Source organism: Trichechus manatus, unplaced genomic scaffold, assembly GCF_000243295.1.
Source record: "Trichechus manatus latirostris isolate Lorelei unplaced genomic scaffold, TriManLat1.0 scaffold00039, whole genome shotgun sequence".
NCBI classification, from domain to species: domain Eukaryota; kingdom Metazoa; phylum Chordata; class Mammalia; order Sirenia; family Trichechidae; genus Trichechus; species Trichechus manatus.
In genome coordinates, this window is record NW_004443975.1 from 10770539 (window position 1) to 10782792 (window position 12254).

At 38.8% G+C, this 12254-nt stretch overlaps 1 protein-coding gene across 1 annotated transcript in view; it reads right to left on the reverse strand.

The window, feature by feature from the left end:
- Positions 1–12254, reverse strand: part of DNAH14 (dynein axonemal heavy chain 14) — a gene marked incomplete at its 5' end in the record, with an annotated part of 387403 nt that overhangs the window by 124914 nt on the left and 250235 nt on the right. The window contains 1 exon segment of the mRNA XM_023730866.1: positions 172–369. Within this exon segment, the coding sequence (XP_023586634.1) occupies positions 172–369 (198 nt within the window).

The following is a 12254-nucleotide window of genomic DNA, read 5'->3' on the forward strand; positions in this document are numbered from 1 at the left end:
AAACTCGGGACCAGGACTGGGAGGACAGAGAATAATGAAAAGAATTGATATACCAGGTTAATAGGACTATAGAGAAATACTGTCTTACTAATTTCCTTTTCAAACCTTAATTTTATTTTGGGCTACTAAGATATCAAACTTGAGCAAATAATAAAGACAAAAGGTGCTTACTTGATCTAGATTTAAATGAGCAACCATCAAAACAGTGGGGTTTCCTTCTAATCCTGTTTGAATGAACACTTTTTTAAAGTCTTCTTTGAATTCTAGGTAGGCATAATTGTGAGATACAGGCACTTGGTATAGTTTGTATTCTGTCAAATAACAGGCCAAAGTTGTACAAGTTTCTTTTCCACATCCATCTATTCCAATCTTTGGGGGGAAAAATCAACATATGATTCCAGATATATTCTGGGAATCTTTCAATGTACAATTTTCTATTTATTTGTGTTAGAAATTTAGATAGTAAAAATACCTCAGGACTATTTTTTAACCATGTTGGGAGGTATATTAGACACAATTTAAGTATTTTATCAATTTTATAAGGCACATTCAATGTTTTCACATTTTTCTTTTCAGAGGAGATAACTTCACAGGAAAGATAACATAATCTAGAAAAATATCACAGATCTATAAATTCTCATCATGTCACTGTTGATACCTGATTCTTCAATGAGAAGAAATTAGCTCTTCTCTGTATTTTGAGCATCAAGCAGTGAATACATGCTCCTTGCCAATGATGGCAGACTACTGCCTTGTACACCACTTTATTGAGGTGTAATTTATGGGGTGTATCTGTTTTAAGCATACAATTCAATGATTTTCAATAAATTTACAGAGTTTTGCAACCATCACCACAATCCATTATTATAACATTTCTGTAATTCCCAAAAAAGATCCCGCATGCCCATTTGAAGTCAATTCTCAACCCTACCCTCCGCCCCAAGGAACCATTAATATGCTTTCTGTCTCTATAAATTTGCCTTTCTTTGGACATTTCTTATAAATGGAATCATAAGATATGAAGTCTTTTGTGTCTGACTTAGCATAATGTTACTGAGGTTTTTCCATTTTGCAGTGTGTATCATTAGTTTGCTCGTTTTTATAATTGAATATTATTCTGTTGTATGGACGTTTTGTTTATTCATTCACCCACTAACGGGCATTTGGATTTTTTCCACTTTTTGGCTATTACAAATAATGCTGATATAAACATTTATATCTTTGAGTGCGTATTTGTTTTTCTCTTGCTAACATAGGAATGGAATCATTCATTTCTATGGTAAATCTATGTTAAAATCTCTATGAACCGGCCGAATTGTTTTCCAAAGCAGTTTTACCATTCTACATTCCCACCAGCAATATATAAGAGTTCCAGTTTATCACATTTTTATCGACAATTTCTATTGACCATTTTTTTTTGTTTCTTTTTTTAAATTCTAGCCATTCAAGTGGGTGTGAAGGGGTATCTTATTGTGGTTTCAATTTACATTTCTCTAACGACTAATTCTGTTGAGCATCTTTTCATGGGCTTATTAGCCATTCATGTATCTTCTTTGATGAAACATCTATTCAAATATTTTGCCCATTTTAAAAAATAAGCTATTTTTAATAGCAGTTTTAGGTTTACAGAAAAATTGTGCAGAAAGTACAGTACAGAATTCCCATATACCTTACGATGGTTAATTTTATGTGTCAACTTGGCTAGGCTATGGTGCCAGTTGTTTGGTCAAACGCTAGTCTAGATGCTGTCGTGAAATACTTACATATGATTAGATCAGATAGCCTTAAGAAAAACAGATTACCTGCCATAGTGTGTGTGACCCTTAAGAATAAAAAAGGAGTTTTCCCTAGGGTGTATTCTGCCTCCGGACTATAAACACATTATCTTTACAGAATTCTCCCAACACTCTTCACTCTTCCTATTGCCTGACATAGGGATTTTGGGACACAAAACTACAGGAATCTCCAGCCTGTCACCTGACCTATGGATTTTGGGAAACAAGACTTTAGGAATTTCTAGCCTATTGTTTGACCTACAGATTTTTGGACTTGCTAGTCCCCCACAACAGCATGAGCCAATTCCTAAAAATTTATCTGTCTGTCTGTCTATCTATCTATCTATCTATCCACCCATCATCTTATTGGTTTTGTTTCTCTAGAGAACTCAGACTAAGGCATTTTGGTACTGAGAGTGGTTCTAGAGAACAGAATCTTAAGGATGAGCTTTCTGAATTGGTTTTGGAGTTTCTGGAATTGGTTCTCAAATATGGTTAGATTTAAAGACACTAATGATTTTATTTCTAGGACTAAAGAGAGCACTAACAGTTCATGAAGGAGCCCTGGTACTGCAACAGTTAAGCACTTGGCTGCTTACTGAAAGGTCAGCAGTTCAAACTCACCCAGTGGCTCTACAGGAGAAAAGACCTGGTGATCTGCTCCTGTAAAAATGACAGCCTAGGAAACCCTACGGGGCAGTTCTACTCTGTCATATGGAATTGCTATGAGTTGGAATCAACTCTAAAGCACACAACAACAACAACAACAACAAATCAAATACTTATGAGAGACAAGGTTCTGAGCAGTCATGAATTTGAAACCTTAGAACATTTTTGTCAAACTGATAAGTAAAATGAAATTGGCTGATTGATCTTATTTCCACTGGATAAAGTGGGAAAAGAAAGAATCAGCTCAGGGCTTCAAATTCCCAGCTTAAGCACCACATAAATACCCTGAAAGTTGCTATATGGTCCCTGAAAGAAAACCTTATCTCATGTAGCTACAGAGCTGAGATTTCTGAAAATCAAACCCAGAGTCTCATCCTATGAGAGGCTGAATTACACCGCCAATTGAATTCCCAACTGAAAAATGGCATGGCGAGGGCATCTGACCTCCTCTAACTTCACAAGGGGGAGAGAGAATCATCATGAGCATCAGCCCAAGGCTGATGGCTATGAGGTGGCAGTCAGACATACCTCTACTCTCCAGCCTTTTTACCAATCTGACACCAGCTGTCCTTCCCATGGCACTCTCTACTTCTCTACTGGGTTCGATAATTTGTTGCAATGGCCACACAGAACTTACATACCATACTTATAGTTATGGGGTATTAAGGAAGTAACAGGTTACAATTCAGGATACAGTTCTTCTATTAGAACAGCCTCTTCTCAGCCGTGCCCACAGGCAAGCCTCTTCCTGGCCCTTGGCCTCCAGCCCCTCGGCCCTTCTGGCCTCTTGGGCTGGCGCTGCCTCTGTCCTGCTTGGGCAAGTGTTACAAACCTCTTTAGCTCCACTGATAAGAGCCCAGAGGCGCACCATTCTGCCAGTAAGCCTCCTGCCCGAAGGCACACAGCTTTCTTGCTCCATGGGCCAGGAAACCCACCACATTGTCTCCTGCTGGTCTCCTGGTTCTGCTGCCTCTGCTGCTGCCGTTCTCTGCCACTGCTTCTCGCTATCTCTCAACATCTCCAGTGTTACAGTTCTCTTTGTCTCCTGGTTCTAGGAGGTTCTCAGTGCAGGGATCTAAAGGATGCTCTCCACTCCTAGCTCTTCTTTCTTGGTGGTAGTGAGGTCTCCCTTTCCACCTCTGGGATGGCTCATTTTAAGCCTAGTGGGATGGCAAAGCTGACCAGTCCCCCTTATTAGGATTCCACAAGCACCTTATTTGCACGGTCCCACATCTACAAGTGTGCCAGGCACCTTATCTGCGTTATTAGCAAGTTGTCCAATCCCCTTGGTGGGCCACATCATCTTATTGCATAGTCCTTACCAATCATTTGGTGGAAGTTACAAGACCACGGTGAGAAAGCCATATAAAAGCAGTCCATTGCACTGCACCAACCTTGCAAGCTGTCTGATGTTAAACTGAGGGAATTGATTGGGAAGAAATGGGATCCTGATAATTGGAATGGGGAAATATGGGCAGGTACTAATGAAGCTAGAGACACTGAGACCCTAAATTCTGCTGAGTCTTCTTTGCTAATAGAAGCATCCCTTTCACCCTCATCTGAGGAAATTAATCCAGCTTTGCCTAAGGAACCTGTAATAGCCTCTTCTGAGGCAGATGCCTTGAAAGATGCTGATGATTCCCCACAGGACCCAATCCCACTACCTGTCTTTGCTTCTAGAGCTATAACTGGACTTAAGGTATATACAAGCAGTGGTGAAAGCAGACATCTTGCCTTGTTCCTGATTTTAGGGGAAAATTTTTCAGTCTTTCTACATTGAGTATGATGTGGGTTGTGGATTTTTCATAAACGCCCTTTATCACATTGAGGAATTTCTCTTCTATTCCTAGTTTGCTTAGTGGTTTTATCATGAAAAGGTGTTGAAATTTGTCAACTGTTCTTTTTCTGCATCTATTGAGACTGTTGTTGTTAGGTGCTGTTGAGAACTTCCAGTACAGTGTTGAACAGAAGTTGTGAGAGATCCTTGCTTTCCCCTCCCAATATCAGGAAAGAAAACATTAAGTCTTTCACCAGTAAGAATCATGCTAGCTGCAGGTTTTTCATAAATACCTTTTATTAGGCTGATGAAGTTCCCTTCGGTTCCTTTTTGCTGAGAATTTTTATCATGAATGGTGCTGGATTTTGTCAAATAAATTTTATACAACTATTGAGATGATCATGTAGCTTTTCTCCTTAATTCTATTAATATAATTAACTGATTTTGAATGTTGAACCAAATATACATTCCATTGTGTGTAATACTTCTTACATGTTGCTGGATTCTGTTTGCTAATACGTTTTTCAGGCTTTTTGCATCCCTATTCATTAGGAATATTGGTCTTTTGCTTTCTTTTCTTGTGATGTCTTTGGTTTGGCTATCAAGGTAATAAATACTGGCCTCACAGAATGAATTGGAAGGTATTCTCTCCTTTTTTACTTTCTTGAAGACTTTGTGAAGAATGGGTATTAATTTTTTCTTAATGTTCAGTAGAATTTTCCAGTAAAACCATTTGGGACTGGGCATTTCTTTATGGGAAGTTTTGAAGTTATTAATTCAATCTCTTTTGTTATAGGTGTATTCATATTTTCTAGTTCTTCAGTTTCAGTAACTTGTGTCTTTCTAAGAAAGTGTCCATTTCATCTAAGATGTCAGATTTGTTGGCGTGCCATTGCTCATAGTATTCCCTTATAATCCTTTTTACTTCTCTTATGTTGGTAGTGACGTCCTTTCTTTATTCCCGATGTTAATAATTTCAGTCTTCTCTCCTTTTTTTTTTTTTAGTCTAGATAAAGATTGTCACTTTGTTGATCGTTACAAAGAACCAATTTTTGGGATGTTCTATATTGCTTTTCTATTTTCTATTCTCTTTGCTAATCTTTACTATTTCCTTTATTTCACTTTTCTGGGTTTAGTTTAATTTCCTTTTTGTAGTTTGCTAAGGTGCAAGGAAAGAATTGAAGAAAAAATTCAAGGCTTGAGTTGAAATAGTGAAGGATTCTACTGGAAAAATATTAAACAATGCAGGAAGCATCAAAAGAAGATGGAAGGAATACACAGAGTCACTGTACCAAAAGGAACTGGTCAACGTTCAGTCATTTTGGGATGTAGCACATGATCAGGAACCCATAGTACCGAAGGAAGAAGTCCAAGCTGCATTGAAGGCACTGGCGAAAAACAAGGCTCCAGGAATTGATGAAATACCAATTGAGATGTTTCAACAAACGGATGCAGTGCTGAAAGTGCTCACTTGTCTATGCCAAGAAATTTAGAAGACAGCTACCTGACTAACTGACTGGAAGAGATTCATATTTCTGCCTATTCCAAAGAAAGGTGATCCAACCGAATGTGGAAAGTATTGAACAATATCATTAATTGTTCACACTCAAGTAAAATTTTGCTGAAGATCATTCAAAAGTGACTGCAGCAGTATATCAACAGGGAACTGCCAGAAATTCAAGCTGGATTTTGAAGAGGATGTGGAACCAGGGATATCATTGCTGATGTCAGATGGGTTCTGGCTGAAAGCAGAGAATACCAGAAAGATGTTTACCTGTGTTTTATTGACTATGCAAAGGCATTCAACTGTGTGGATCATAACAAATTATGGATAATGTTTCGAAGCATGGGAATTCCAGAACACTTAACTGTGCTCATGAGGAACCTGTACATGGATCAAGAGGCACTTCTTCAAACAGAACAATGGGATACTGTGTGGTTTAAAGTCAGGAAAGGTGTGGGTCAGGATTGTATCCTTTCACCACACCTATTCAATCTGTATGGTTAGCAAATAATCCGAGAAGATGAACTATATGAAGAAGAATGGGGCATCAAGATTGGATGAAGACTCATTAACAACCTGCGTTATGCAGATGGTGCAACCTTGCTTGCTGAAAGTGAAGAGGACTTGAAGCACTTACTGATGAAGATCAAAGACCACAGCCTTCAGTATGGATTACGTCTCAACATAAAGCAAACAAAAATCCTCACAACTGGACCAATAAGTAACATCATGATAAATGGAGAGAAGATTGAAGTTGTCAAGGATTTCATTTTACTTGGATCCATAATCAACACCCTTGGAAGCAGCAGTCAAGAAATCAAAGGACGCATTGGACTGGGCAAATCTGTTGCAAACAGACCTCTTTAAAGTGTTGAAAAGCAAAGATGTCACCTTGACGACTAAGGTGTGCCTGACCCAAGCCATGGGTCAATTGCCTTATATGCATGCAAAAGCTGGATGACTAATAAGGGAGACTGAAGAACTGAAGTCTTTGAACTGTGGTGTTGGCAAAGAATATTGAATATACCATGGACTGCCAAAAGAATGAACAAATCTATCTTGGAAGAAGTACAATCAGAATGCTTCTTAGAAGCAAGGATGGCGAAATTACGTCTCACATACCTTGGACATGTTATCAAGAGGGATCAGTCCCAGAAGGACATCATGCCTGGTAAAGTAGAGGGTCATGGAAAATGAGGAAGACCCTCAACAAGATGGATGGACACAATGGCTGCAGCAAAGGACTCAAGCATAGCAACGATTGTGAGGATGGCGCAGGCCCAGGCAGTGTTTTGTTCTGTTGTACATAGGGTCGCTAAGAGTTGGAACTGACTCGACAGCACCTAACAATGACAACAACAAGGTGGAAGGTAGAGCCCTGGTGGCTCAGTGGTTAAGAACTTGGCTGCTGACCAAAAGGTCAACAGTTTGAATCCACCAGCAGCTCCTTGGAAACCCTATGGGGCAGTTCTACCCTGTCCTATAGGGTTGCTATGAGTAGACATCTACTCAACGGCAACCAGTTTTTTGGTGTTTTGTTTTGTTTTGTTTTGTTTTGTTTTTTGGTTTTTTGGGTTTTAAGGTGGAAGTTTAGGTTATTGACTAGAAATTTTTCTTCTTCTTAAGTATAGATATTTACAGCTGCAAATTTTCCTCTAAGCACTGCTTTAGGTGTGTTGCTTTTGTGTTCATTCATCACATAGTATTTTATAATGTCTCTTGCAATTTCTTCTTTAACCCATTGGGTGAAATTTCCACCTATTTGTGAATTTCTCTAATTTCCTTCTGTTATTGATTTCTAGTTGAATTCCATTGCAGTCAGAGAACACACTTTGTTTGATTTCAATTCTTTAAATAGTTTTTATGATCTAGTATATGGTCTATTCTGGGGACTGTTCCAAATACGCTTCAAAAAAATGTGCATTCTGAAGTTTTGAGGAGAGTGTTCTATAGACGTCAATTAAGTCAAGCTGTTTTATGATATTGTTCAAGTCTTTATATCCTTGCTGATTTTATATTTAGCTCTCTATCAATTATTGAGAGTGGAGGTACTGAAGTCTCCAACAATTATTGTTCAATTATTTATTTATTCCTTTAATTCTGTCAGTTTTGCCTTCACATATTTTAGGGCTTTGTTGTTAGGTAATTGTTTGCATGGTTTATCATATTTTACCTTTTCATTTTCAGCCTCTTTGTGTCTATGAGTCTAAAGTGTGACTCTTGTTGACAACATATAGTTGGATTTTGTTCTTTTTTTTTAAATCCAGTCTGACAGTCTCTGCCTTTTTATTGGAATATTTAATATACTTACATTTAATGTTATATTGGTATGATTTAATTTATATCTGTCATTTTGTTATCTATTTTCTATATGTCTCATATCTTTTTCCCCTTTTGTTTCTCCTTTACTATATTCTTTTGCATTAAACTAATATTTTCTAGTTTTAATTCCTTTGCTGTTTTTTTCCTAAGAAAAGTAAAACTTAGTGCTCACTTTCAAAGATACTATATTAATGCTGAGGATACACTAGAGATGATGCCAGATCCATTAATTTTAATCACATCAAACACCATCCAAAAACAAATAATATTTTTATGTGCTGACAAATTTTTTATGCAAACTGTAGAGAGGATAAAAATCATTTTCTGTGACTCAGTGATTATGGTTTTCCATAAATGTAAAGTCTAGATAAATAAAATTTCTGTAATGAAGTATATTTTACTGAATTTTCTTAAATTTTACTTTTGAATCTTAAAAACAGCTGAAAAGTTTAAATTCCTACCAGTAGCATGTGACTCCCTAGTTGTCGAATGACCCTTGTAGCTCTTGTGATATGTTCTATCGCTTCTTTGAAGAACACCAGGGAATGAGAAATCTAGCAGAGGAAATGGGACAAATAAACTGAGTACAGACACAGAAAAATCAGAAGAGGATTGTGGTTTTGCATACAAGGATACAGGAGTGAGAACAGCTATTTTAGTAACCCAGTAATCTATATCCAGTAAGCTGGTTTACATTCATATTTAGAGGAAGGAAATTTGCACAATGAGGATTGTCCTGTGCCAATATTCTGGTAAGCAATATTAGGGAGGGTCATAGGGTTGAGAGAAGAGAATGAATAGGAGAAAAACAGCATCCATGATGCTCTTCTATTGCGCTGTCTTGGTCAGGTAAGATGAGTGGTGGGAGAAAAAGACTTCGCAAATTGCTTTATGGTAACCATGGTTTTATTGGTGTCTCTGTTCAAGCACAGTGGAGCCATAAGGGACTAATTCCCTCATTTCTGCCCACAATAGCTACTCTGGGCTCTGTTGGCACACACTGCTTTGAATTTCTTAACTCCATTAACTTTATTCATTCAACTCTTTACAGCCTCTGTTGTGCACCTTGTCTTTGTCTCTCTCTCTATATATACACATGTACTCAGACACACACACATATGCTTCAAAATACTCTATTTGAAACACACACACATATATGATCAGTGGGTTTGGTTTTGGCTCTCTCTCTCTATACACACACACACATATATATACATATGTATATATATATAGGGGGCCCTGGTGGCGTAGCAGTTAAGGAACTCAGCTGCTAACCAAAAGGTCGGCAGTTTGAATCCACCAGCCGCTCCTTGGAAACCCTATGGGGTAGTTCTTTTCTGGCCTACAGGGTCGCTATGAGTCAGAACTGAATGGACGGCAATGGGATTTTTATATAGTGGGTGTCCTTACCTCCAAAGACGTTGAGCCCAACTTCATTTGGAATTCACTAAGTATATTGGCAAGTTTATTATAGTTATTGGTGTTCCGATAGATCTTTTTCCTATGAGGCTTGTTGATATCCAAGAAATCCACAAATACAGTTGAGTCATTCATCAGTTTTTCTTTGGTCCATGGAATCTGTTGTAAGATAATAATTTAATAATATCTGTTAATAGCACAATTCTACCTGTTATCAAGACTAAAATAATATCTGTGTAAGAGAAGCTCTTGGCACAGTAGATCTAGGATTCAGGAGTTCTTAACTTTTTTGTGTCACAGACCCCTTTTTGTCAGTGAAGCCTGTGGACCACTTCTCAGAATAATTTGTTTTAAAATGTGTACAGTAAAATACAAGAGTTACAGAGGAAACCCAAATATACTGAAATACAGTTTTATACATGGATTCTTTGGGTGTTTGGACCCCAGGTTAAGAACTCCTGTTGTGGGAATAACATCTTTAGGTCCCACTGACTATCTGAGAAAAGGAATCTTTCCTTGTTGTGTTGTTAGTTGCTGCTGACTCCATCCCCTGACTCATAACAACCCCATGTGTTACAGAGTAGAACTGTTCCATAGGGTTTTCTTGGCTGTAATCTTTACAGAAGCAGTTTGCCAGGCCTTTCTTCAGCAGAGTGGCTGGGTGGGTTCCAACCGCCAACCTATGTGTTAACAGCAGATTGTAAACCACTTGCGCCACCCAAGCTCCTTAAAAAAACTAAATCCACCACCATTGAGTCAATTCCAACTCATAGCAACCCTATAGGACAGAGTAGAACCACCCCATAAGATTTCCAAGGCTGTAATCTTTACAGAAGTAGATTGCCACATCTTTCTCCCATGGATCTGCTGGTGGGTTCGAACTGTTGACCTTTTGGTTAGCTGCCAAGCACTTAACCGTTGCATCACCAGGCTTCTTAGTCATTGTTAATTCCCACCATAGACTTGCAACTTCCACACTTGCTTTCCTGCTCCACTTTGCAAACTCTTGCCTATCCTCTATATTAAGGTCAAGGGTTACCTCCTCTTTGAAGTCTGACCATTTCCCTCTCCCCGAAACTTGTTTCACCACTGTAGGTTGTGCACAGGTCTGCCCGAGTGCTTAGAGAAATACATTGTGCCCTTAGGCTGTGAGGTGCTTGAAGGCAGGGCCCACGCTAGTTCCACGTAATCCTCAGCATTGCTCTCACTCAGTGCTTAGCACTGGAAGTTCCTGATGGGCACTCAGAAGATGTTTGTTTAGTAAATGGTTAAATGAAGGTCGAGAGGCAGTATGGCATTATGGTTAAGAGAATATCCGGAGCCAGATATCCTCGCTTTGAATAATGGCTCCACCACATAACTAGCTGTGTGACCTTGGGCGAGTTACTTATCCTCATCCTGCCTCACTTTCTTCATCTGTAAAATGAGGATAATAACAGGGCCTGTACCATAGGGTTGTTATGAAGATTAAAATGAGTTATGATATGTAAAGCTCTTAAAACAGTTCCTGGCACACAGTAATTGTTAGCTATTACTAGCATTATTGTATTTTATTAAAAAAGAAAACCAACCTATCAACTAAATGATACTGTATAAAAAATACTTAAAGGAATAATTTATATCCTATGTCCTTGAGGAAGGTTTGGATAATGTGGTCTTTAATTTGGGTTATTGTAGCTGCTCCTGCTGTCCATAGGGCTGAACCCTGCTAGTGGAAGATCTAAGGTCCTCGCTTTCTCCATAGTCACTGCTTGCTCATTTTCTACTGCCTCTACATCTATTCCTTGGTCTGGCAAAGTCTCAAAACTGAGTTGTAGTTGGCATTCATAGAGTGTTTAGGAACTTTTCCTGGGATAGTAATGAGCTCTCTTTAAATGGTTATTTTAGCAAAGTTTTTCCATTCCTTCATTCAATCCTTTATTTACTCATTCATTTCAGATATATTTATTAACCACTAATTTGGAGTAAGGCAGGATGCTAAATCCTGGGGATTTAGATAGAAATAAAAATCAGTGACTTTGTTCTCTGACACTCATAGGTTGGAGAGAAAGAGGCAATTACAGTAAGGGAAAACCCATGGTCTTATGAGAATACAAAAAAAGGGCACTCAACCTGGAAAGGGGGTGGTGGCCAGAGAAGGCCACCAAGAGGAAGCTTGAACTGAACCTCGAAGGATGGCTAGGGGTGAGTCAGGGGAAGGGACTTGCAGGAGTAAAGGTGGAAGCAACAGAGACCATGCTGAGTAATATGAGTAGGGACTGAAGATGGGGCTGCAGGGGTGGGCAGGGGCCTGATTACGAAGGTCCTTATTTACCAAGCCAAGGAATTTAGACTTTATCTTAAGAGCAAGCTGGGTGCAGCATGATCAGATCAAGATTTTAGAAAGCTCACTATGGGAGCATTATGGATTAACTAGGAAGAGGGTCATACTGGTGGCAGGGAGATCTGACAGAATGTGGTTGAAGGAATTTAGATAGAAATCATAAAAGCCGGACTGGGGCAAGTGTCAATGGACAGAAAGAAGGCAATAAATGCAACAGACATCAAAGCAATAGAATCACAGGGTGAGGTTACTAATTTGATACAGGCATGAGGGAAAGAGAGGAGACAAAGTTGATGCTGTTTTGAAAAAAAGTTGATGCTCAAAGAGGTTTGGATGGTAATGCCAGTGACTGAGGTAGGGAATATAAGGTCAGGGCATGTGGAGAGGTAGACAGGGTGCAGTGAACAGAGACTGAGAATGGTTCTGCATATTTGATATGAAGTGCACAGAGTAACAGGAGACAGA